Source organism: Nasonia vitripennis (assembly GCF_009193385.2).
Source record: "Nasonia vitripennis strain AsymCx chromosome 2 unlocalized genomic scaffold, Nvit_psr_1.1 chr2_random0004, whole genome shotgun sequence".
In the NCBI taxonomy this organism is placed as follows: Eukaryota; Metazoa; Arthropoda; class Insecta; order Hymenoptera; family Pteromalidae; genus Nasonia; species Nasonia vitripennis.
Window position 1 is genome coordinate 1,203,998 of NW_022279610.1, and position 27,446 is coordinate 1,231,443.

At 38.0% G+C, this 27,446-nt stretch overlaps 2 protein-coding genes across 6 annotated transcripts in view; both read right to left on the reverse strand.

Annotated features, from left to right (window-relative positions):
- Positions 1 to 27,446, reverse strand: part of LOC107981889 — a 1,212,633-nt gene that overhangs the window by 1,136,786 nt on the left and 48,401 nt on the right. The window lies entirely within an intron of this gene.
- The window catches only part of LOC100678982 (sterile alpha and TIR motif-containing protein 1), a 275,936-nt gene that overhangs the window by 241,875 nt on the left and 6,615 nt on the right, over positions 1 to 27,446 (reverse strand). For all 5 annotated transcript variants that reach the window (XM_032601496.1, XM_031924052.2, XM_031924055.2 and 2 more), the window contains 2 exons: positions 23,905 to 24,104; positions 52 to 316 (listed from right to left, as the gene is read on the reverse strand). In XM_032601496.1, the coding sequence (XP_032457387.1) occupies positions 52 to 316; positions 23,905 to 24,104 (465 nt within the window). The remainder of the gene's footprint in view (positions 1 to 51; positions 317 to 23,904; positions 24,105 to 27,446) is intronic.

The following is a 27,446-nucleotide window of genomic DNA, read 5'->3' on the forward strand; positions in this document are numbered from 1 at the left end:
TAGCGGTTTTTAGGTTTTTTTGGGGACAATACGTATTTTTTTATTTCTTACCTTTGTGGATGATGCTCTTGTCATTTTCTTCTGTTCAAATTTCATAGTATCACTGCTAGTTGTATGATTTTTAATACCTTGCATATCAGTCATATTTAAAGAATTATCAATGTCATCAAATGCACCAAAAGAATCAACCGAACTAACTGGTGATGCTGTAACACTAGATAAAATTGTAGTATTATCATTGGCTGGTGGCGTATCTGGATCCGGAAATGTAACTAGCGGTTCCTCAACTTCGTAATTTTGCCTTCCATATGCATCTCTGAAATAAAAAAAATTTTGTTAAATATTCAACGAAAATTCAATGACCAAAAGGACTAATTTCAAAATATTGTCTTTTAATTAAATATATTTAAAATTAACATGGAATGTATTTATTTATTACCAGAAAAATTTACAAGGTAACAAAAAAACCGCTGCCAAGTCTTTGGCACGTAGCTTCCTCCAATAAAATTCATAATTCCATGAGATACAATATTGTTCAAATATACAGTATATAATTGATTTTTAAAATACTTTTAATCTAAATTATTTTACTGAAGAAGCACCCGTCACAAAAACCGTGTACCGTTACCAAAAAACACACGTTATCAAAAAATATTTTTTCAAAAATTAAAAAAAGGCTATCATATGGTCATAAAATAGTCAGAATCATAACAAAAATTTTTTCCGAATTCAGAATGAGAAAACATATATGCATGCAAAATTTTATTACAATCGATCGCGTGGTTACAGAATTATGAGGGTATACGTACATACACACACGCGCGCGCACACACACACATACACACACACACAGCCATCCGCACGGACATTTTCTAAAAAGGCATGATTCGTACTCCAAACACCTCTACATGCGTTTCTACAAAGTTTCAGCAAAACTGAAAATGTTACTATTACAAAGCTTCCTCTTAGGAGGAAGCAAAATATAAATGAAGACTTAAAACTAAACTTAAAACTATTATATACATGTTATTTAGTTGTTAATACAATTTATTTCGCATGGGCCGCAATAACAAGATTATAAATTTCATTTTTAACAATTGCATCTTATCCATTTTTCAATGACTTTCTTTTGTGAGTACTTTTCTATATTCAAAACGTTCAGTTAATTTGGAAGCGAATTAAAAATAGTGATAGCTTTTATATAGCTATTTTTATTACTAATTCTTTTTTTTTGTTTTAGGTTGTAACGCTGTGAGTAAGCAACACTAATAGGTGGCCGGTAGTGCAGCGTACTTCACACGCGGGTTGCGCCCCACAGCTATGAAGCACACGGACTGCTATACCGTTTCCCGGGAGTATGATATAGGAGTTCGGGTGATTAAGTGACAACACGCACGATTAGAATTAAAATAAGTAATAGTGTATTGTGTTTAAATTATTAGCGTACAAAGTGATTTAACAATGTGTTCAACTGGTAACGACGGTTTCGACTATGTCGACCGGATCCCTGGATAGGGAACGACGTTTTAAACTACTAGTATATTTACAAAAGATGCGACGCTGTGCCTCCTAACACAGGTGCAAAACGCCTAGAGCCTCGCACGCGCTAAGATTTTTCTTTAACGTAGGATTTGGCGCGATCGTCACGCTCGGGAGAATGTTAGGGGGAGGGGAAAATAATCACACATAATGGTTCTAGTTTATTGCACTCTGTATTTCGCCCAGCCCTTCACTACAACGCGGTGGCTGTAGTGCCTCCCACGCACAATTTGGCTACGCAGGGCTTATGCTGGCACGCTCACACACGAGCCGCGCTTGTGCAGCAGACAGCGGGCCTCAGGCTCAGTCCGCTGACGTCTCTCTCTCTCTCTCTCTCTCTCTCTCTCTCTCTCTCTCTCTCTCTCTCTCTCTCTCTATCTCTAATAGCGAGCGTTCTCCGCGGCGTCTTAACATCGGCGTTCCGCAGGGCTCCGTCTTAGGTCCCTTGCTGTTCGCACTATACATCAACGACATCGGTTTCTGCCTTGATTCCGATGTTTCCCATCTTATCTATGCGGATGACTTGCATATTTATAGTCAATGCCACCTCGAGGAGCTCGATTCTTTATCAAACAAAATGAGTGCTAATGCTGAGAGGATAATGGGCTGGGCTGCGCAAAATAGGCTTAAACTCAATGTTAAAAAAACCAAAGCAATTGTCCTGGGCTCCCCTTACTACATAAATTCACTTCCCTTAACAGCTAACACTTTCATTAATATCGGGGGTGTCCAGGTCAGCTTTGAATCCTCTGTGCGTAATCTGGGATTGGTACTTGACTCTAAACTCACGTTGTACAAGTGTGTAAGCGTGCTCACTCGCTAACGTACAGGCTCTACTTTTTCAGAAAGAGTACCAATCTCAGGTTGCACAAGCATCTTGTGCAAGCGCTCCTATTTCCGATCATCGACTACTGTTCTCGTGTATACTGTGACCTGACGCAAGAACTCGACTTAAAACTACAGAGGCTCGAGAATACAGGAATTCGGTACATCTATGGTGTAAGGAGAGATGAGCACATCTCCCCGTACAGGCGGGAGCTGTAGTGGCTAACCACTGCCGGACGCAGGAAGTACTTCACAGCTTGTTTCCTACGTAAAATGTTTAACTCGGTCGTACCATCATACGTACTGGCCTGTGAGGGGCGAGGTGACACCTCTAGAAATTCCTGCTTTGGCGACAGAGACGCTGAGGAACTCGTTCCATATCAGCGCTTTATACTTATGGAATAACCTGCCATTACATATCAGAAACACTTCATCCACCGTCACTTTCAGAAAACTTGCTAAGGAACACTTTTTTCAACTCGAAAACACATAACCCATACACACTTCACGCACACTCACACACCTACTTTCTCGCTCATTCCACCTTCACTATCACCACACTCTCACACTATACATACTCTAAACATACCTCAATCTCTCTCTCTCTCTCTCTCTCTCTCTCTCCCTCTCTCTCTCTCTCTCTCTCCCTCTCTCTCTCCCTCTCTCTCTCTCTCTCTCTCTCTCTCTCACACACTCTTCTTTTTTCTTCTCCATTTTGGCGCTCATCTCCTCCAACTTTAATAGGATCTGATTCATTGTCTGGTTCATTGTCTCTTCTACCTCTTCTCCCGTTTTTTTTCCGGTCTATCGTTTCTTTTCATTCCCATCTCATCCCTCGGCTTCAAACTGTCCTCTAATTTTGTTTATTTCAGTATATTTTCTGCTCCGACTCCTCTACCTCTACCCCCTCCTCCTTCACTACATCCCCCTCCCCCCTTTTTCCACCTCTCGGTGTTTCCAAGCCTGTTAAAGTTCCCGCCTCTTCTCGAGTTTCCCCTATGCTCGGTTACGGTGTTCTAAACCCCTGTTCCTCCGTTCCGTGTATTATTTTCTGTATCTCTGTGTTCGTTAAACTCATATTTTTGTTCCCGTATCTCTGTCCTTCTCTTTCTTTATCCTAACCTCTTCCTTCTGGCACCCTCTTTTACGTCCCTTTCTGCTGTTAACCCAAAGCTATGCTTCTCATTATTTTGTCCCCTGCGTTTTTAACCTCTTTCTTTTTCTACTCTCACATTCTCTATCCCTTCTTCCCCGCGAATCCTGCTCCCCAATCACTGCAAACTCACACACCTACTTTCTCACTACCTTTCACTCTCGCATCAAACATGGCACCCTACGGAAAAATTAATATAAAACTTTTGTTGGGCTATGAAATTAAGTATATTATAAGTAGAAATAGCTTATGTGTAGAGTAAAAGACTTTAAAACTAAGGGAACTGTGTTTAAACCCTGGCTACGATACTTTTTTATAGTTTTTCTTTCAGACTTTTCGCAATAAATTATGCTTCAAAACTTTACATTATACCCCTACAATAAAAATGTTTAAAAATTAGTTTTATTTGAGTAATAATGCGACTCATATCTTTGCAGATTCCAAAATTTCCTGCAGAGTTCTCTGCCGGAATCTGTGCAAACTTTTTCGTAAGGGTGTTGAGTATGCAATCTAGAAAGTACTGACAGATTTCCACGCCACCCAAGCGCACAAAATTTTGTATAGAATAACCTCACTACTATAGGTGCCACATGATTACAAGTACATACCAGTGATAATTTTTCTAATATTCGTTTTTAACTCGGGCGAATTTGCAAAAGTTGTCATGGTAACAAATAAATCTGGATTGCTACCGACTTTTCGTACACACATACATACATGCATGTATCTTGGACTTTCTATATATGTTAATGGAAGAACAAATACATTACCTAATTTTTCTTTGTTTCTAACTTTTTTGAATTATTCAAGCACTATTTGCCACATGATCTATCAAGCCTTGATAACATTCAAAGCGTAATTTTTTTTTATTATATCTTAGAAAATCGAATGTATTACTTTCTATAATTATGTATGCTTAAATAACATATTGTTAACCTACCACAATATAAAGTAGCAGAAAATATTATTCTGGGTCTGTATGCAAATCTATATAAATAACAATGAAGAGAAGTAAGACGTTTAGAGCTATTTTTATTTAGTTCGAGCATTGGATCCCGACTTAAATCTCCAGAAGGGAACATAATTGGAAAGATCATAGGATTCGAATGATAAGACAGCTTATTAACAAAAAAAGTATTTTTAACTCTTTTTAGCAATTTTTTTGGATGAACGCAAAGATTGTAATTAATTGGAACATTATCATCTTTGGAAACAGTTGATTTGTCCGTTGAATTTGGCGACGTTTAGTTACACGACGGCTGCTCATATTTTCTGTTGTATCCTGAGACTTTTTTCCTCTAGTCTATCCTCAGTCATGGTTTTAACAATGTCTTTGAAACTATTTTCTCTATTTCAATCTCAGTGAAATTTTCAAGTATATCTTTGCACCTCTTTTTCCTGATCTAACCTCGGACATATTATCAATTGCATCTGTAACGGTCTGGACTTGTGTATACCGCGAGCGACGCGCGCAGAAAAAGTATCGCGACTAGGGAATACATAAAAAAAATATGACCAACGAGTAGCAGCAGCGGCGACGGACTGGCGGCACATTAGCGCCTCATCCTAGTAGAATTTAGTCTGAGCAACTTTTTGTGCGCGAGTTAAGGTGCTGGTAATACGTCTAGTTACTTTTCCTTGTGGTTTTAAATCAAATTAAAAATTAAAATGTAAAGTAAAACGTAGCGAACAATTAAACTATTTGTATTATATATATATATATATATATATAAAATTTTTTCTATTTAACATCTGTGTGGTACGACTTCAGAGGCAATAAGTCCTCTGAAGGTCAACTATACGAAACTATTTGTTAAACGGAACATTCTAGAGATACTACGTCTCTGGAGAGAGTTCCAGTTAAGATGAGTATCTCAAATAGTAAGACACCTGTTTAAGTGAAAATCTTTCATAAATAAATGCAAACATAAATCTCTTTTCAGGTATAATAGCCTTGACTACAATACATTACTCAAGGACGAAATACTAAGAAGTAATAACACATAAATTGAATTTCGAATATAGAAGAGATTCAAATACCACGATATTCCGGACCATTAAAAAAATGTATTCAAATAGAGCTCAATCGGAGCGTTTCATTGGCGATCCCGCCAGGATGTCTGGTTGTAACTTACTAATAATTTGACAAAATTACAAAGAAATTTTAGTAATTTTACTTTACATATAGGAGAAAACACACTTTTACTTTCAAAATCTCCGAAATTAAAATCACCCGTTTTTAAAGCACACTCTAAAGATAAACCTATGAGATATTTAAGAAAACTGAAAAGATACATTCACGTTATGAACATTGATCATAATGAAATGATCCTAACGATTGGGTAAACTCTAGAAAATTCTGCATCTTCTTGGTATGACATTGCACAGAAATCTATAAAATCAATCGAACATTTTCAAACTAAATTTAAAGCACGTTTTTGGAACGCTGACAATCAGGACGAATGCACACGTAAAGTCGAATATAACCATTATCATTCTTCATCAAAATATAGCCGTCTTAAAACTCGTTCGTAAAATTTCAAATCATTTTGATTGGGACATACGATATACGGTCAGATCACAAGACATAAGATCACAAGAAAAAGTCAAATTCAACACATCTCACAATTCCGCTCAAAAATCACGTAATACGACGTACGTAATACAAATACTAATAAACAGTATCAAAATAAATCAAATTACCAAAAACCACCTCAAACGCAAACTCGAAAAATAATTGAATCAGCAAAATCTTCGCAAACTAAAGATGCGCAGGAAAAAGGCACGGGGACTCTACCTAAAGATAAAAACCCTAAAAAATCAACGGGTAATTTTAATTTTTATGAATCTTCAGATAAATGTCTGGAAGAATATTGGAGCTTACTAAAAAACAAGTATAAGTTGCTTCTTTCGCCTCAGATAAATGTATCGACTGTCTAACAAATAGACAAGAAGCAACTGCACTACCAGTTCCTATCTGTACGATTTTTAACGATCCTCGTGATGACTTACTCTATGATTCTGACAAAAAAATAAATGAAAAAGAAATTTGTGCGTGTCTAGAAATCATTATCAAAATAAACGACATTAAAGTAAAAGCCTTGATCGACATGGGAAGTCAAGTTACTTGCATATCAAAAAATTTTTACGTCTTTAACATTGATAAATTAAAAAACGTTCCAACTTTACCTGTTGTAGGCACGATAATTTGAGACTCGATTGGCTTAAAATCAACACGCTTAACCAAACAGATAATGTCTTGTACGCAAATCGGCACTTTCACGAAAAATTTAGTTTTTCTTATTGTAACGCCTCGTACAAGCTCCGCAAAAAACTATACAGAATAAAAACTAAAATATATTGAATACATTTTTAGATTTTACGTGAGTATCGCGCTCCCCCATTTTCAATTAGGATGAGCCCGCGCTACAGCTGACAGCGCAACTTCAGCAGCGCCACGAGCCAGCGAGCGGCGGTTGCAGCAACACCGAAAGAAGAGGGAGAGCGCGCAAGACGCCATGTATATATGTATATAGAAGCGGCGAGCGCAGCGGCGGCGGCGGCGTAGCGCGCGCATATTCTTCGAAAATTAGTTTAATATGCGAAGAGAGAGCGAGAAGGTTCGAGAAGCTTGTCATCTTAAGTTCAAATTCGACGGTTTTCGCTAGCCCGCACAGCACCAATGAGGTTGCCATGGCAACGCGCGCTCGCTCGCTCCTACTCTGTCTCTCTCCGCCTGTTTCGCGAGCGGTCTTCTGCCGCTTTCGCTGATTTGTGTTATTCAGTTATCGTATTGCCGAAGCGCTGTGAGAACTCGCCTCACAGTGACGACCGTTAAACAATATCGTTTGTTAACGCGTCAGTACTTTTAACACTGTAGCCTTCATTTCTTTTCCGTAGTTTAAACACTTGTAAATACACTCTATCTTTCAATAAATATCAAAGCCTTTTCTTACGGCATATTAATTCAAGTTAACGGTTGAGAGTGTTTTTGTTTATTGCCAACTAGTCCTTCAAGATCCACAAGTCTCTAACATCAGTTCAAGAGACTATAAATACATATTATAAATTATTTGTATGAATGGGTTTTGTACATAGGTGTGAATGTCTGTGTGAAAGTGTGAATGTGAAAGTATTTTCGGCGGCACGATCCCCGCTCGCTCCGAGGCCTAGAAAAGGACCCGCACGGCCAGTATGAGCTCACTAGCCGAAGCGCAACTTAAGCGCCAGCGCAACTAAAGCGCCTAGTCCCTGCTCTTGAGCAACTTATGCCTTGAGCAGGTAATAGAATATTTTCGAATATTTCTACACTTATAAAAATTTCGAGTTAGGCACGATATCGCATCATAAAGCGTATCAGTCCTAGACTTAGAAAAATTCTAATTCTAGTCAAAATAATTTAGAAAAATTTCGTTACCTAATTTAAACTTGTAAAATTTCGAATACGATCAGATAGCGCAAATTTAAGCATATCTGCATAAAATCTCTTCTTGTAACAATACGTTTCAAATCAGATTACGCAACTTAAACGCGTATCTGTTTATTTTTGTTTGGCAAAATCAAAGCGGATTTACCTATTTAAATTTTGTGATACTTAGAATATATGCAAGATATACGCAATATTCTATTATTTATTTATTTGAATATATTTATTTTTGTTATAAAGAACAAAAATCTCTTTATTGCGATAAACCTCCACTACCTGGTATCCCGGACCTGAACTATCATAATTGAGAATTATTATAAAAATTTAAAATCTTTCTATTTAATCTGTTGTCAGAATCACAACGCAGATTAGTAAATGTTCGCGACTTTTCAGATAGTAAAATCAATAGATTTTGTATTCTTACATAAATTTAATCACTACAGGAGCGAGATAAGTCGTGACTGTTTCATTATTATTCCAAAATTAATACGTGGTTGTATTCTCGGAAGTGACGCGATAAAAGAACTTGGTTTTCTCATAGATACAAAGTTCGATGAAATAACTATATGTATTGATGATAAATTAGAAAAAATATCTTATAATAATAAAAGTTTATTAGAATCGAATACGGATCGTCGCTATATAGAGATAATCGAGAAGGATACAACCGATGTAGTTGATTCTCACTAAAATTTTTCAAATGAATTTACGTTTTGTCATAGTGACCGTGATTCAGTAGTTAATCCATACGATATTACTGATATGGAAATCAACGAAAAATTAAAATCCTGTATAGTAGAGAATCCTGAAACGATCAATAAACTAAAGAGCTTTTACAACAATGTCACGGCGTTAAAGTTATGTCGAGTCTCGATTTAACGTCAAGTTTTTGGCAAATATCCCTAAGTGAAGAAAGTAAGCAGTATACTGTGTTTATGTTCTAAGGAAAAATATACGAATTTGAGGTAGTTCCATTCGGCACAAAAATAAACAGTGCGGCCTTAATTCGTGGTTTATTTCATGTAAAAAAAATCTCGATAATTTAATTTTAAATTTCGTGGATGATTCTCTATGTATTTCAAAAAGTGAAAAAGATCACCAAGAACACTTACAAAGATTATTACAGAATTTGATTAAATGGAATTTCACGTTAAATCTTACAATAACAGAATTCTTTAAAAAAGAAACAAAATTCTTGAATTTTATTCTCTCGACTACGGGAATTAAACCACAAGATAATGAAATCGAAGCAATAAAAAATTATCCGATTACTAAACATATAAAACAATTACAAGCATTTCTTGGTACAATTAATTTTTACGCAAAATTCACAAAGAATCACGATAATTAATTAATAGCGTTATTAAAGTTATTAAAAAAGGATAAACAAAAAAAGTGGGAGTGGGGGGACAGACATCTTGAGCTCTTGAGAAAATTAAAACATTATTTGAAAGAGATGTCTGTCTAGCCTATCCTGATCCGTCTAAACCATATATTTTACGTTGCGACTCGTCTGATTTTGCTATCGCCGCTGCATTTCACAAATCGACGATAACGGAGACAAACTTGTAATAATTTATATAAGTCGCACATTAAAAGCAGCATAACTTACATATTTTACTATGCAAGAGTTATTAGCAGTCGTTTAAAGTTTAAACAAATTAAGTACTTACTTACGAACTTCAAAAATTTATGTAAAAACTGATCATAAAGCTTTAATATTTTTTTTTTAATGTAAATTTGTAGACAATCGAATTCGTCGGTGGACACTCGGAACGCAAGATTATAATTTGAAAATAGATCACGTATCTGGAAAAGAAAATGTAATTGCTGATATGCTTAGTTGACATCCTACATATAATCCGGAAGATAAAGGAAAACCGGGCAAAATTGGAATAGCAGTTATAAAAAAGCGGAATTTTTCATAAGAATTAATTAAAAAATTTAAATCTTTATCAGGAATTCAAAAAAATTATGAATATTTAAATAAATTAATTATAAAATACTCTGATAAGATAGATTCAAATAAATCTACGTATTTGATTGAAAATAATATTATATATAAAAAGATTCAATCAGATTCTTATAAAATTATAATTCCAAAAGAAATGATAGAGTCATTGATTCTTGAAACACACGAAACGTACGGCCATGTAGGTGCAAAAAAGATCGTTCGTATGTTACAAAAAGATTTTTATATTAAAAACTTAAGACACAAAGCGCAAAAATTGATTGCCTTCTGCAACTTATGTCAACAAAATAAAATTTCCAATCGACCTTGTGCAGCCCTGATGAAATCGTTTATTCTAAATGCTCCGAATGATTTGTTGTCGATTGATTTTTACGGTCCTATACCAACAGGACGAGGCGGTATGAAATACATATTAGTAACTATTGATGCGTATATCTATTAAGAAAACAAACTTGTAAGCGGCTATTAAGAAAATATTTAACGATTACATTTTATGTTACGGTAAACCGAAACAAATTTCAAGTGATTCACAATTTACTGCGAACGCATGGATAAAGAAACTTAAAGAAAATAATATTAATTTAGTTTTTTTTTTCGTTACGGCATCCACAAAGTAATATTGTTGAGCGTGTAAATAAGGAAATTGGACATTTTTTCCGCACTTTTACGAACGAAAATCATTCAGGTTGAGTAGGCTATATTAACATTATAAAAAAAGTAATTAATGAAACTTATTACTAAACTACCAACTTTACTCCAATTGAATTACACATGGGTATTACGTCAAAAAGAGCTTGGAAAAATTGGATAAATTCTGTGAATTCTGATAAGGAAATTTCTTATGAACAAAAAATAGAGCTCAGTCGGAGCGTTTCACATCCTTGCACCTTTTTTTCTCTAATCTATTGTTCGCCATGTTCCTAACTATATTTTTGCATCTTTTTTTCTCTAATCTTTTTCTACTATCAATCATATTCTCAACAATATCTTTTGACCTTTTCTTTTGTAATTTAATTTCACTCATGTTATCGACTGCATCTTTTAGTAATTTTTTATCTAAAGAATAAGAACTTCTATTTTCTACTCTTTGGAATCTTTGGAATCAGATAAAAATTTTACGATGTAAGAAATTATATTCACTTTGGATTAATCTGGTATAGACCAAAAATTTATTCAGCCAACGTTTCAAACATTTAATATGTTCCTCATCGGGGCTACAAAAAATTTAAAAACAATGCAACAACAGTAACAATTTACACTCAAACAAACTGACAGTCTGGGCGAACTCAAACTCACCTATAACGAATATAAACTCGTCAATCAACTGAGTCTAGATGGATCAGAAAATCGCGGGGACGGAAAGATAGTCTAATAAAAAACAAATTATTTTAAGCTTTCTTTTGTTTTGGTAAATCCTTTCTAGGGACTTGAATTCATATTCTACAGACAAATTTACCGTTGGTCAACCCTTTTATTCCAAAAATATAGTTGAATCGACATTTTCAAAATGAAAAATCCCGTTTTGCTGCACTGTGCGGCGGCGGGCTCCTGGGGACGGGGAGCATGCTCCGAGCGGTAAACTCCGGACAGCATAGGAAGCGTCTCCAGAAGTACGCTAGTAGTACCCAGGCACCATGGAGAAAGTAAACAAAACCGATCTTGACCCCCACCCCTGAGCCAGTGAGAGGTCAAGGTCAAGGTCACGATTGTTTACTCCCCATGGTGTCATTTGTACTTTGGAGACAGCTCCCCCACTCTCCCTCTTTCTATTCAAAGGGCCTTCGATTTTTCTTGACACTTTAGAGAAAACAGAACCTCTCTCCATTTTCTTTCTATCCAAAGTGCCTCTGATTTTTCGAGACACTGGAGAGTGATAGAGTAACTTACTTGTTAAGGTGTTGACACCCTGACGATCCAAGAACGACTGATGCATGGCGTGGAGGGTGCTTCCACCACCACCACTGCCTTCCTCTACGCGTACTCAGCATATTACCCTTTCCATTGCGAATAGAGCACCCCCTCTCCTCAACAGTATCTGGATTTTAAGAGGTATTTTTGGGTAAAAAAATCGAAAAAATGTAGCGAGACCCGGGCTTGAACCTTCATTCCTCGGAGTTCGACACAGGCATTTTACCACTGAGCCACGACTACACCGTTAAATCATTTCATAAATGTCAGGTTCGGGTGTGTGTGTGAGAGGGAGAGAGAGGGAGAGAGAGAGAGAGAGAGAGAATTTAATACACTTATGGATAAACTTAAAATCTAGCTTATAACTATAACGAGTGTGAAGGATGATCAGGGATAGCCTTGTGTTTAACAATTTTATTTCTTCAAAACTCTTAAACTAAATACAATTATAGTTATGTATCCTTATATATAGTTGTATTCAAGTATGCGACTAGGTTATATAAATGTTAATTAATAAACTCGTATATAATGATATAAATATCTTCTAAAGCTAAGTATATATTTTTATCTTTTAATAATTTATTTATCTTATCTACAAGCGTCTCGTCAAAATCTCTCATTGCGCGTTCAACATTATAAGAAGTAAAATACGTGTGCTGGGCATTTTCGCTATTTACTAATTTATCTTTGCTATGATCTATTATTTTAGACAAGGCTTTTAACCTGTCAAACGTCACTCTTTTAAACGCTAGTGAAAATGTACGCACTTTTTTCGTCCTAGACTCGCCAGTCTTTGTGTATTGTCGTCTCATCGTCCTCCAGTAATTAAAATGCTCAATTGGAGTAGCTGATCATGAATCTGATGCAAAATCCGGAAAAAATGATCGCTATACGCCTGGAAGTATCGGTCCATTTCGTCAAACAGCTCCCGAAACTGTAGCCAGGAGGCAAACGGCAAGCATAGTCCGTAAAATTCGTTATAACTCAGTCGAACAACCGGATTGAAGTCATCCGAACCGACTGAGGTATTTTCCAGCCCAATGTGAATTATTTTTCCATAAGAGTTGTTCAACCCGAATACCATGGGTAGAATTTGATGACAACGATATTTGGTGGTGGTTGAAGTCTGGCTATCCTGAGCCTGGCTATAGTGATGTCTCTTTTGTCCAGCCAACTTTTTCTTCTTATACTGTTTCTTGCCACCGAAAGAGAACTTCTACTTTAGACTTGTGAAAGAGAACTATGCTCTCTTTTTTTTTCTCAAATCTGATGAGAAATTTTTAAGAAATCACTGCATACCCATACCATTAATCATATAATATGGGAACATGATAAAATATTTGCCAGAAGCATTAGGAAAGCTTTGTAACCGAGTGTGGTTCCATCTGAGCTACTTACAATTTTTCTAGATACTGTTTACGTGATCGGGGATGTATGGTTGTGCACCAAAACTATCAAAATACCATCCAACACCATTTTTGGACACATATATCGCCACCCAATGCATACCACGTCTCTTGTGACTCTGTGTATTAAACACAAATCCACATAGTTTTACCCATGTTATTGATCCGCCGGATACACCCCCACCGCATGAGCTATCATATTTTGCAAGTTCTGGAGAATATTCAGAGAATTCATTCTTGCAAAGATAGTATGGTGGTGAGAAGGGACGCTCTGCTGTTGTAGTTATAGTGCCCCCGACGCCACGTGAATGTAGCCAGAGTTTCAGTTTGCAGGCGTTGTTGAGCGCACAGGTGTACTGGAGTAGGCAGCGTTTAATAGAATGCTACATACAATACCGTGCACGGTATGGAAATTTGTAGTAAGGTGGACACTCGTACGCCTCCTTTAAATTGATAACTTCGCGTGTCGTAATCTTATTTAGCAGTTTCGCCTTTTCCGCTCCTCGCACATAAATTTTATTTGCTGTTCTGCAAATATCATGCATAGTTTTGTAAAATTTTTTCAGCGAAACAACCCCATTGTACCAATCCAGACCATGATGATGCAGTGTCAGCCAATTATTCTCTCTTAAAATATCTTTCTTTAAAAATCTCGTATTGCAAGTAGGCGCGATAATCCAATGTGCTGTAGCATCTATATCTAATACTGCTAAGCCCACTTTCGGCACATCTCGACCCTTTTTATCCTTGAAAACTGAAAATCGATAACTAGATCCATTTCTCCGTTTGTCTGCACAGCTCAAGAAAGGCGTATCGACCGGCACAAAGTTTGTATTGATAGGTGGTTTTATTTGGTTTTTCAAAAAGCGCCATCTAGCCTCAACCACTGTGATCCACCAAAACTTGTCGTGACGAGTCAATCTCCAACAGATTGTCGTACTCAGCATAAATATGCAATTTACAACAGTATCTAATGCGTCATCAAATCTCACGTCAATTCTCACACTACCTCTTTTGATTAAATTCTAATGGGTGTCATTGTTGGCCGATAAATCGGGCGTCAAATCGAATGCAAAAAGACAGTAGCCATTTGGGTATGCATCGCGTGTTATCGAATTACCGGCATTTGAAAAATGTACCCCCGTACCCGAGAAGAGTGTGTAATACGCATCCACATACATTTTTGTCTTTTTGAAGTCAGGCTGCAGTGGTTTTGATGGGACTTGTACACCGTCCACAAACAAACACAAGAAATCGACATTGACATTTTTAAAATTGAACGGATTAAGTTTTGTATCGCCGTTATAAGCCTTATTTTCAATAAATCCAATTATGATTCTTTTCGGGAATTGACCCAATATGACATTATCTATCGACTGACCATACACGCCACTGTTCAGGGTTACGTTTTTCACCTCTACCCGTGTAAGCGGGTACTTTGCTGTGACTTTAGAAAGCATTTTTTCGTGAGCCAATTAAATACCCGGATTAACCCTTACGCGGCGAACAAATAGTGTCGCCTTAGTTATGTGTACAATATACGCAGAATCGGGATCCATTAAACAGAAGCTGTCACGAGAACGCACAAGACGTACACGTACCTCAACACCACCAAGTAGCAGTCTATCCATATTTAGCACATCCACGTGTAAGTAGCCCAATAAATCAATTTTATTATTTGTCATAACTACTTGTCGTCTAAAGAAACCTACATTACCGGCATCAGTGTTATCCATTTTACCGGCCGTGTCATCATACCATAAGACACTGCTCAAGTGTATTTTTTTCTGCTGGGCCATGATTTAATAACGTCTCAATGTACGATCTGTATACGTAGGCGTTATTTGGTGGTGATGCTGGTTTTTGATTGAAAAATACATCTACTGGATTGAACAGCGAATGCATAAAATTATTCACAGGGTCAACGACTGGTACTGGCGCATACTTCTCTAATTGCTTCGTCGGTGTTATATTAACACGTAGACTCAGCATTGTGTGCGCTTAATCTAGATATTCACAGTTGCCAGGGATCGTAAATTCTACTGATCGGTACTCGTGCTTGATCAGTAAGTGACGAGATTGGCTTATACTGCACCCAATAAGAACTCTCAATTACGGTCCGTGTTGGCGGCAATTCAAAGAGTGATAACTCTGACTTCAACGAGTCACAAGAGTCAGTGTGTAGAAAAGCCTTTTGTTCTAGCTGGTATAGTGAGTAGGTATACCGTTCAAAAAAATAGAGCCTTTTAGTTGACAAAGATATCTTTAGCTACTGCTGACGATGCTGCTTTAGTTGTAGATTTCTTTCTCTTCTTCTTCTTCTTTTTCTGCGTGGTTGTCACGCTCCTACCAGCTCCACGACCAGAGTCTGACTGCACTTTTTGTGTCATTTGTGTCTTCTTACATTTAGCTTTCTTTATCTTACCACCCTCACCTCTTCCCCCTCCTGTTCATCCGGTGCCATGATTTTATTCATTATTTGTTCAGCTCTGCGCTTGAGATTATCTCCACTTTTGCGCACACACAATGCCCGCGCCAGTCTGATAACGCCTACGATCAATTGTAACGTAATTATACCCACCACCGTCACTACAGCCGATTTGGTGGGCAAGAAAAATACTGTAGTCAGGCATTTTTAATTTGTGCGCTTAAAATGAAGTGTCAGTGTCAACGCACCGTAGTCAAATGGGACAGGATGTCCTTGCTCGCATCTTATATCTATCTCGATTGACTGAAAAGACGAGGACAGCAAGGGCAGATACATTGGTAGGGTAAAGTTCTGAATTTGTGTTTTACCGTAAGTATAATCATGTAACTAAAGATCCACAGCACGTAGCAGTCGTAAACAAACATCACCTGTCACGTAAGACTGACAAATACTGCTATAAACCATCAGCACGCTCGGTAAACCATTTGCAAGATTTGCCGGTCTATTACCGATAATTTAGCTGTCTTTTTTACCATCACAAGTTAACAGTTCTCCACTTTTAAAGCCTAATATTTCACACAACTTTTTAGATAGAGAGAATGAGTGAGTACAGCCAGTGCACTTATGCTCAGGGCAGGTGCATTTGACTTGAATATAGCCACCGTACTGAATCTCAAAGATGATCTTTCACATTGCCGAGGTTATTTATCTTGCTCAAAAGAGTATGAAGACTGTCATAAACGCCGCATTTTATTTGACTAAAAGTCTCCCGATAATCATTATTATCGTCATCACCATCATCATCATCATCATCATCATCATTGCGTAACTTATTGTTAGTGTAAGTAGCACGTGTGGGTTTTCTCGTTACACTGACGACTCCATCTCTTCTCTCCATTATTGATATGTGTTGAAAGGTAAGAGGCATTTGAATTTCGGTGAGACCGACGCACCAATTTCCGTGCAGAAAGAAATTTTGGGGGAGTTGTGTGGTAAAGCGATTGGCAGTGTTCTCGGGGTAAACATATTTACTGCTACTACTGGACAAAACCATGTAGAATTCATCCATCATCATCATCGTCGTTGTTTTGAAGATTTACGAGATCTTTAGCAGACACCCAAGAATTACATTTTTCAGGGTACCCCTTCCAACTCACAAAATACTCCTTCCTCTTTCCTTTGTCCCTACTGCGTAATACCTAGTCGATATGAAAAACGTCGCCCGACAAATCTTTGCCCACTCTACTCAGCTGCTCTGTGTAAAAATAGCCGTCAACTTTGTTCGTCCTCCAGATCCTCGAGTGTCGACGGGCGGCTGTCTCCTCGTATCGACCTTAATAATCCTAAATAATTCCAGAGTCCAGCTACCTTCGTATGTTTTTCGAAAGGCTGTCCGAGCGCGACTAACTCGAACTAAGTCTTGAACATTATATTTATGGGTACAGCGTGACTGTTGTTTAGCTGCATTATACATATTCACGCTAGATGGCGTCATTTTTATTGTGTTATGCCACGAATTATTGTATGATTGTACAATGCCGTCCAGCACGTCAATGTAGCGTCTTGTGTTGAGATGTGTGGAGTAGTGCCATATTCGCTCTTTAAGAGTTCTGATAAAACGCTTGGCGACTGCTGCCTTAACGTCGGGGTCTCGCACAGCACGGTAAATAATGTTTCTTTTTTTTAACAAATTCTGCACTTGTCCAATGAATTCTCTGCCCTTGTCCGTTTAAAAGTATATAGGCTGTCTGCCATCGTTTCGCTGTAAAATCTGTTCCAGACCACTGGCCACACTTTTAGCCATTTTATCACGAAGTGGCTCAACCCACACGTACTTTGTAAGCACATCAATGACCACCAGTAAGGAGTTGTATTAATCATTATACGTTTTGAGAGAACGAAGGTCAGTTAAATCAGCCTCCCACAACTCGTACGAACTGAAAACCCGGTAAGAGCGACGAGAAAAACGATATCGCACCATTTTATGCATTGTGTGCGCATCCTGACTCTCTAGCCACTCTCTCACCTCGTTCGAGCGAAATTTTTTGCGTGTGGCTCGCACAAGCCTGTCTCCACCAGCGTATGCTGATGGAGCTGGCAAGCCATAGTACAGTTTTTCAAGCTTGCTCTCCATTCGTTAACTGTCTCCTACCAACTGATCTCGACCTGTTTCTCCTTGTACGTTTTATAGCCTGTCTGAATCGTTGATAAACCCTATCAAAAGTGATTTTACTGACTATACACAAAACAGTTAATAAAGCGACGCTTTTCTCCTCACTACCTGACGACTTAGATAGCATACGTGAAAAAGCACGCTCAGCCAGTCGACGATCGGCTTCAGTATGCCCCCCACCACCACTGCCGCCACCATTACAACTACCACCACCACAGCCATTATTGCGCGAATATGCGACATCGTGCTCGAGACAGGCTCTATCCAGAGGGTTTCTGCCGGTCTCATCGCGTGCCAGTCTCTCCTCAAGATGGGTACTCGGCCCGAGAAACTGGTATCCCGGTATATGCATCTCGAAAGGCATTCGATTGATTAGCGTGTCCAGCATACTAGATGACTCTGTGTTTACTCTTTGTGATGGTGCCATCTTATATGGCTGAGCTTGGGTTCTTTTAGCACTACTTGTTTTATAGCAGGTGGAGCTACAGATCTTATTGAAGTATCTACTGTAGTGTCGACTGCTGCTGCACGACTGCTACCACCTCGTTTTCTCTTTTTATCGCCTTTGCGATACTTAAAAAATGTCAAATTATTCGGATCTAGTGCTTTCTCTCCGTCGTAGTCCTCCTCCTCGTCATTAGCGCTTCCACTGAATGCTAGTTGTTGTTGTTGTTGTCGATCTGGTACAGATAATAATGACGTGTCAGAAGCAGTCAGCAGAAAATTGTTATTGCCGCTACTGTTAGATTCTTCTGCTACATCAGTCACTACAGCAAGATAAAGTTTGTTATTCCCTATAAATTCCAGAGGTACGTGTGCCTTACGAAGTACGCGAACAAACTGATCGAAGCTACGAGAGGGTGACCTTTTTCTACGTCTCACAGCTTCGTTCACCAAGTCTACAATATTAATACCTCGTGCACGCACGCCACCTACCGTAATCATACGGAATTTATTCCAGGCAATTCTACCAGATCGACGTAGGCTATTCATTAGATTTCGTGCATTTTGACGAAGACTTGGCGGTACACTATTGATAATATGTAGATCAAATATTACTTTGCCATCACCATTTGTAGTAATAGAGTGCAGTGGTGGTAATGTTTTATCGACTGTCGGCAACAATAACTCATTGCCGGCTTCATCGTCTTCGCTACTTTGTTTTGTGTAGTGTAGGAACCGTTGCAACACCTGCTGGTACATGGAGTACTTTTGCCGATCATCCAATTCACTCGAGTTCAAAATCTTGTTCATCTCGTCGTCCAGTCGTAATACCTTGGAGCCCGGTGTCTGAACTGTGTTGAGGTAGTTGTCATTACTACTGCCAGCCCCACACTCGTCTGTGATAGTCGTTTTTGACGGTGGTGGTGGTGTTGCTGCTGCTGTTATTGGTAAACATTGACGTTTTTGCTGCTGCTGCTGTCTCACACTCTCGATACACTCTTGAGGCACTAAAATAATTTTCCTAGCATGCTCCATGCTGATAAAACAGGTTTCACTATTACCGGCACAAGGTTTTGAGCTTTAATTAATAGTCTCTTGCGAGTCTCTATTGTTTGTCCCGGAGCTATGATTTTGCGGAGTAATGGTGCGTGTTTACGTAACTTGCTCTTATAACGTCTGCTAAGTGGTACGCTTCCACGCAGAATATTCAGTACACACTCGACCAGGCTTATCACACGTTTGGGGCAGGTTTGACGCAGCAGAGCTGTGCGCTGCGTCGTGTCAAGATGACAGCAGAGCGCTTTTAATATATCCAGATACTTTCGTCTAATGGGATAGTGATGACGCTGCTGCTGCTGCTTACTTGATTTTGGCTGTGGTGGCGCTACTGTTGCTGCTGCTGCTGTCGATGTTGCTCGATCCATCACACACGAACGACTGGCACATTTTCAGTGACGGAGTTGCTTTTAATCTGTTTGCGCGGCACATACACATACTGATGCCGATCGCACGGAAATATGCACGTGCAATACCGGCAATTTTCCGGTGTATCCTGCTTCAAGTTCAACAGTTGATAATGAAATGGTCGAGAGACAGTATCGCTATAGGCTTCTTCCAAAAATTTCGTATCCTCGAGATGAAGCTGTCGGGCCAGATGCTGTATTTGCGAACTATCGCGAGAGTTCTTAAAAATAACTATATAATTCGAGTTCAACGATATTTCTCGCTGACCCCGATGAAAGAGATTTTGCGAAAGAAAGAAAATGCTCAAATTACAATGATGGCTGCCCTTGACAAATAGATCAACTACACTCGCACGGGACGACTCGCGCATCAGATCGTCGAAAATAAAGAGTTTTGGTCGTTCGGGATCTCCACTGTAGTCTTCCGGCTTTGGCAATCCCTCGTGAAATTCAATACTACCACCAGCAATTCCTTATAAGCAGGCTGTCATTCTGTATAGTAGAGTAATATACGGTCAAATTGTGTATCGCTCATCTGTGCGATGTATTTGAGAAAATTGCCGACAAACACGGTCTTGTCACATGAGGTCGGTCTCCAGCGCACATCCATGATGCGGTTGGGCAGGCGATGCACGCGAAATGCTCATCAGACCGAGCGACGCGTGAGATTTATAACACTCCGAGCATCTGCAACGCCCCCTGGCGGGGCAGAACTACGAACGCGCGGGAGCCCCTCCTCGCGCGCACGCGCGAGCGGTCGTCGAGCTTGGCGAAGGCAAGTCAACAGGCTTCCCCTCCAGGGAGCTCATTTGCGCGTACACGCGCGCGAGGTGCGAGACTCCGAAAGTTAGCCATATGGCTCGCCCCCTCCGGGAGGCTTGTGACGCGCGATCGGTTTTGGATTGCTAGTTCTGGGCTGGGTAAGTTATTATTGAATATAGAAAAAATTGTATTAAGTTTATACTTTTTTATTCGTCATTTTAGAGCTACGTACCCGTACGGGTAACTCTTATCGTTGGCAACAAAGCGACGTTTAGAGTGGACAGGTTCACAGACTTTACATTCCACGCGTGTGACTTTACATGCAACGCTGTACGTCTAATCGCATCAAAAGAGACAAATGTCGGTGGTATTTCACCACTCACAAGTTTACGCACACATTCAGAATTGATCTTTCCGGATGCTGATGCATTCAATCGGATACCTTTAATCTTACATACACACGATTCATGGCCGTCAGGTGATACGTATAGGCATACAATTTTGGTCCGCCGGAGACAAAGGATGTAATGTATGTGCCTAACCCATAGCCCGCCATCTCGTCAGTAAGTTGTCCTAAAAATGGTCCCGTTGACGGCACATACTCGCATCCGTTCTCTCGGCTCACATACACTACGGAATCTGTGTCATAGTACAGCACACGTTCTCTCAGTGGCTCGAGCTCGGAGAAAAGCTTGAGCCGAGCCAGAGCAGTAGTGTAAGCAGCGATAATCACGTTGCACTGTGGTGACGGCTTAATTTCGGCATCCTCGTCATTATTTACCCAAGTAACGTAGAGGATTTCATCGTTGGCCGGGAGTATAGAATTCACAACTTTATCGGGGCTAGTTAATAGCTCGAACAATCTTTGTGGATCTCTTACTATCTCAGTTTTTGTCATATTTTCGCGTTGCCCAAACTTGCGCCACAACGAGTTAAGACATAGCTTTGTCACGGAGCGTAGACCAGCAAGCGTTCTTGGCCCAAACATAATTTTAAGCGTCACTACAAGCGTTGTAGCAAGCGGTGCTCACCATGTAAGCATAATGGTTAGTCGTTATTATATTGTTTATTGTATTTTGTATTGTACTATAGTTATTGTATATATTATTATTGTTGGAATATTGCTATGAATTTATACTATAACTAAGAATATAGTTTTATTTTCAATTAATAGCTTATTCTTTTTATTTTTTGTTTTAGCTCTCCGAATTTTTTTTATTCATTGTATTATAGTGTTTGCGAGCGTGGTATGGGTGATTGGTTTGTTGATAGCTATTGCATGATTGTTAAATAAAACAATTTTTTTCTTTATATTTAGCAACATATTCCTGTGTTTCTGTCGTTTTATTTGGCCTTTTCCTTATTCCCATCAGTCTTTTCATTTACTTCTCCTCGTCACGTCTGGTATGTGTACGTATATACATACTAGGAGTATAGGCGCGCTCCGCACGCTTTATATCCTAATTCTAATTCTTCAAAGATAGACAAAACTATGCTAATATTATGTATCTCTTTGATTGAACGTTCTTTTTCGACGCTCTTAGTTTTGTTTATCTACAACTGCCCCGTTGCTGGCATCCATCATTTATTTACTTGGTCGTTTATTTGTTATTATTTTTCTCTAAAGTTTTCCTTTTCGGTCCTTATGAATCGTTCGAGACCAGACTTAGCTCTGTTAGGGGTCTTTCCCATTACTCTTTCGTAATTTCCTGATAATTTTACTTATTGGTCATGGTGGTTCCTCATTCCCGCTTGACTAAACTGACTGATTTAGCCAAGGTTATTCAGTAGTCGCATAATGTATGCTTATATTCGCGACCTTCGTATTCAATGAGCTTTTTTGCTGATTCCGCTAACGCTTCCATCCTAAGCTGTGGCTAAGGTGGGGCGATGGGATTCCTATTACATCTCCCCGCTTGCTGCGACTTGCTCGTTTCCTTGCGTCTGCTGCTCGCGTTGTATTATTTTATTCCGTACTAACCTTTGCATCTACCGTGCTTCTAATTTACTTATTATTTCGATTAACAACTTTTCTCCACGCACCTTATTTGTGCTCATGATATTAACCATGTTTTTTACATAGCGAATGACCCTTTCTTTATTATTACTATTATTCTTACTGTTATATTTCTACATCTCCATTCTCCCTTAACGCGGTTATGAAATTGGACGCGTTATGTTTAAAAATCATAATTACCTCGCGGTTGAATATTTGTCTTGTAGTCTAGTTCGTAATATTTTGTTTACGTTCGCGCTTTCGTTCTCGATATTTGCCGCGCGCTTCACCATCCGCCGTTACATCTTGCCTTCCAGATCAAGTGCCGGAGTTTTGCATATGCCTTTCGGGTCGGTCCCGTCACTTGAGGTCTCCCGCGCAGTGCCTCCACGCGAATCTTTATCTCAGGACGCTTTACCTCATTCATTAATGTCGGCGCTCGGTACGCCGCACGAGCGATCGATGTGATTAAGGTTGATATCTCTAGTAATTCGTCAAATTATTCCTTTTCTATGTTAACAAATAATTCGTTTAGCTCATCACATAGTGCCGATGTATATAGAGGGTATGCACAGATCTCTGCACATTATTTTGGTAAGGGGTAATTCTTCCCCAGTATGTTGACCTAAGAAATTTTGTATTATTTTTGCGATTCATGGCAGAATCTTGGATATTTTTGAGTGTTTAAATTTCATTTGACCTTGAAAATCGCCACACGGCAACGGTCATTAATGCTTTTCTAGTACGTTGTACTCAGAAAGTTTGTTGTTTATGTGACAGATGATATAAGCTTTCTATTTCAAACCAATGGCTTTGGAGCAATTTTTTCATGTTTAACCTTCATTTGATTTTTACTCATTTTTTCACGTTTGACCTTCATTTGATCTTCAAAATAGTCGTATGGTTATGGTTTTAGTTCATTTACCATAAGATGACCTGAGGATGTTTGTTTTACCTTCATGGTACATAGTATACGCTTTGCATCTTAAACTTAATAACACAAAGCAATTTTTGCATGTTTGATCCATCTTTGACCTTGCCATGATTTTTATGAAACTGTTGTATTGGATATGATTTTCATTTTTGTTTTCTAAGTCCGTGGTCAAAAATAAGGGTTAATATTCGAAAGCTCAATTTGATCTCCAAATGACCTTGAGCATTGCATTCAAGGTCAAGGCTACTTATACTATTATGTGACTTTATTTGTCCCCTACACATTTTGTCTAGAACTTTTATTGTATTTTGCCTTCATTCCGAAATATTCCGCATTATAGATTAAAAGGGTCCACTCTGTATCAGCTACGTAGTCATAAAATATAATAATTAATTGGAATCGCTGATTATAAATCCGTCATTTGTAAAAAAATTGTCCATTAAAAAGCAACAGTTACTAAAAATAATATGCATACCTGTCAACCAAATTTTCCATACTATTACGTAATCTTTGAAAATTAGTTGAAATATTTTTCATTTCAGAGATGCCACGCTTCAGCTCTGTCAGATTGTTTTTAATTGAACTTGCTTTGACTTCTGTCGAGGAGACCGTTCTAATATTTGAAGATGAACTGCTTCCACTACTATCATGACTTAAATCTTTTTTTGATATCATCTAGTAAAAGAATTACATATTAATTTAAAAAAAAATAGTTTGTATTGTCAGAATTTTCAATAATTATTTTAGCTTAGTTTTAGAAAATAGATGGTTAATAAAGGTATGGAATAAAATGCATAAAATTATAATTATATTTTTTTTTATACATATACGTCCATGAAAAAGGACCTTTTCGATGCCGGAAAAGCAAATGGATAAATAAACTTTTCCCAACACGCGCATGGGTCGGCCTTTATTCATACCTGAAAGCGGGAGATAAATCTGAACGTTTCGAGCGTGTTTTTTGAAGTGTTAAGAAACTAGTATATTACGTGCCTAGGGAGGAAAAAACTTGGACAGTCCATATCTCGTGTAAATTATCACCCAAGTCGAAGGCGAGGGTGGAAAACACTAGATATGGGCTGTTCAATTTTCCTCCCGTAGTGCGTATACTATTTTTCTTCACACCAGCACCAAAAATGCACCAAATGTGTGTGGAGAGAATTCATTTATCAACTTTTTAGAGGTAAGAAATGAATTATATCTACCGTAGGTGAAAAATGGATCCATTTCTTACCTATAAATTTAAACTAATATTTTTCTGACCTTTATTATGTAATATTAAGCCTAATTTATTACGAGATATATATATATATATATATATATATATATATATATATATATATATATATATATATATATATATATATATATATATATATATATATATATATATATATATATATATATATAATATATATATATATATATATATATATATATATATATATATATATATATATATATATATATATATATATATATATATATATATAATTCTCAAATTCAACGGAAAATTCTCAAATTCAGATTTTATGGGCTTCGCCTCCAATAGTTACGTATGTGACGTAGGCTCGCAGCACGCGATTATATTAATACGCATCTCAGACTATCACGCGACTCACTCACACATGCTACGCAATAATAGCCCGCTATGTCTATCGTTATGCGGGATAGTCGGGTAATAGGATGGTCGTAGCGTCCAAGGGTCAAGCCCAGGGATTTGAGGAAAGGTGCAAGAAGAAGGCAATGGGTGCGGTTAAGTCTGGATTTATTCTATTAAGTGAGAGAGAGAGAGAGAGAGAGAGAGAGAGAGAGAGAGAGAGAGAGAGAGAGAGAGAGAGAGAGAGAGAGAGAGAGAGAGAGAGAGAGGGAGAGAGGTGTGTCAACCTTAGTAGGCATCGCGAAACTCGGGTGCGAGGAAGCGCTCAGGAGGAGCGCCTTCCGCCGACTGTCGCGAACTGCCCGCGATCGGACAATAAGACTCGCGACTGCACATCGGTATGCAGTGATAAGGCGGGCGTAAGGTGTCATCTGCTCGGTTCGTACGAGCTCGCGATGCACTTTGGCTGTTACCATGCTGCGCTACACGTATGTACGCTAGTGTGTGTATCTGACACAACCAATGGCCGCGACGTCATCGTCCTGATGACATGTAATTATCCTGAAACATGTGTATGTAAGTGTACTGATGTTCGTGATTTCTTCTTAAGTGTAAGTACATGTGTGGACTCTCTCTCATTTTATATATAATTATAAAGATGAATCTTAATCTAGTTACAGATTTTCCTTGTTTCTATAAATGATAGGATGTTTAATTGTAAGTAAGTAATTCGAGAAGTAATTAAGTTGATTCTATGTTAGAAGAACTGAAGATATGATTAACGAATAAATTTGTCTATATATTGAACGCAATAATAATTTTTTTTCTTATCTGGCGAAATTGAATTGCTTAGATGAAATTAAATTTGTTAGTACCATGTCTGTGTTTATAAGAATAGGAGCCAAGAATAACTGTGGTCTTATCCTATATGAAAATCAAGAAATTTAAGAATTTTTAGAATTAATTGCGGTTTGCTGCGTAGAGATTGTTCACTAGTTGTGGATCTTTATAGCATAAAAAGATATCAATATGCTTTCTGCCGCATAATTGTAATGTTCGGCTTGGAGAACATAAGTACATGTTCTTCCGTCAGTGCATGCCCTACTGAAAAAAAATCAGATGACTATCAACTGATAATCAGCTGATAATCAGCTGATAATCATGCCAAAACGTCAGCTGATTATCAGGTGATTTCGGCTCAGTATTGTTAATAAAGCTGATAGTTATAAATATGCGTTTATGTGAGATAAAATGTTGATGATAATCAGGTGATAACCATGTGATAATCATTCAAAATTTGTAACCTTTAATATATTTATTATAAGTTTTTTAAAATAAGTAAAATTTATAATTTCAAATAACGAGGGCCAGTACTGGTGTTACCATCAGGATAATAACACGAAAACTCTGGCTGTGAGCTCCAATATTTTTGTTTTACAATAATTTAATTTAAACAAATTTTTTTTAATTGTTAAAAAATAAAAATTTTGGAGCTCACAGCTTGAGTTTTTGTGTTATCATCCTGACATTTTGGCATGATTATCAGCTGATTATCAGTTGATTGTCATCTGATTTTTTTCAGTAGAGTGGTATGCTTAACTGTTAAAGTTATACTCACAAAGTCGTAGATGTGTGAACAACCAAATTTATGCTCGTCATGCACGACTTTTAATAGTCGTGCTTTCTATATTACTTTTGTATTTTTGTGTTTATATAAGTATACTGGGCTTTAACTATGAGCGACAGCCAATAAATTCCTACTTCTCTTATACCATCAGATAATCGTTAAAATCGACATGAGTATTCATACTCCTATATTTTCCTGATCTTTATGGTTTAAGAATTATTTGTTAGTTATTTGTCAGTTTTGTAAATTGTAAGTTCAGTAAAGAATTGTAAAATAAATCCGTGCGGCGAAAATTCAAATACTCACGTGAGTTTATCACGCAGAGCAGCGAAAAGCCAAACGGCCGAGCGGTATACTTATGTATAGAGCGAAGACGGCCGATCGCGCGGTATTGTTTACATCCGCGCGCGGGAAGCAACTATATAAGACTCGTGAATCGTAGTGGTATATGTGCGAATGAGACGGACCGCAGAAAACTTGATGTATATGTCCGTTTTCATCAGAATTGAGCTGTGCTTTTTTTTGAGCGTATACGGTTAATTGAGGATCGCACACGACCGTCCGTAATTTGAGATCGTAAATGTTTAAATTTAGTGTTTAGCAACTTAAAATTATCTGCGCATGATTTTTGCGATAACATACGCTCAAAGATTTGATCGTTAAAGCTTGTATTTTCGAGATGATTGTTACACATAAATTATATGTCTAATGCCACGAAAATTCACACTTATACAGTAATGAAATTTCTATTTTCGGTTGTACTGTGAGTGTTATTTTCGTTTTAGCCGTC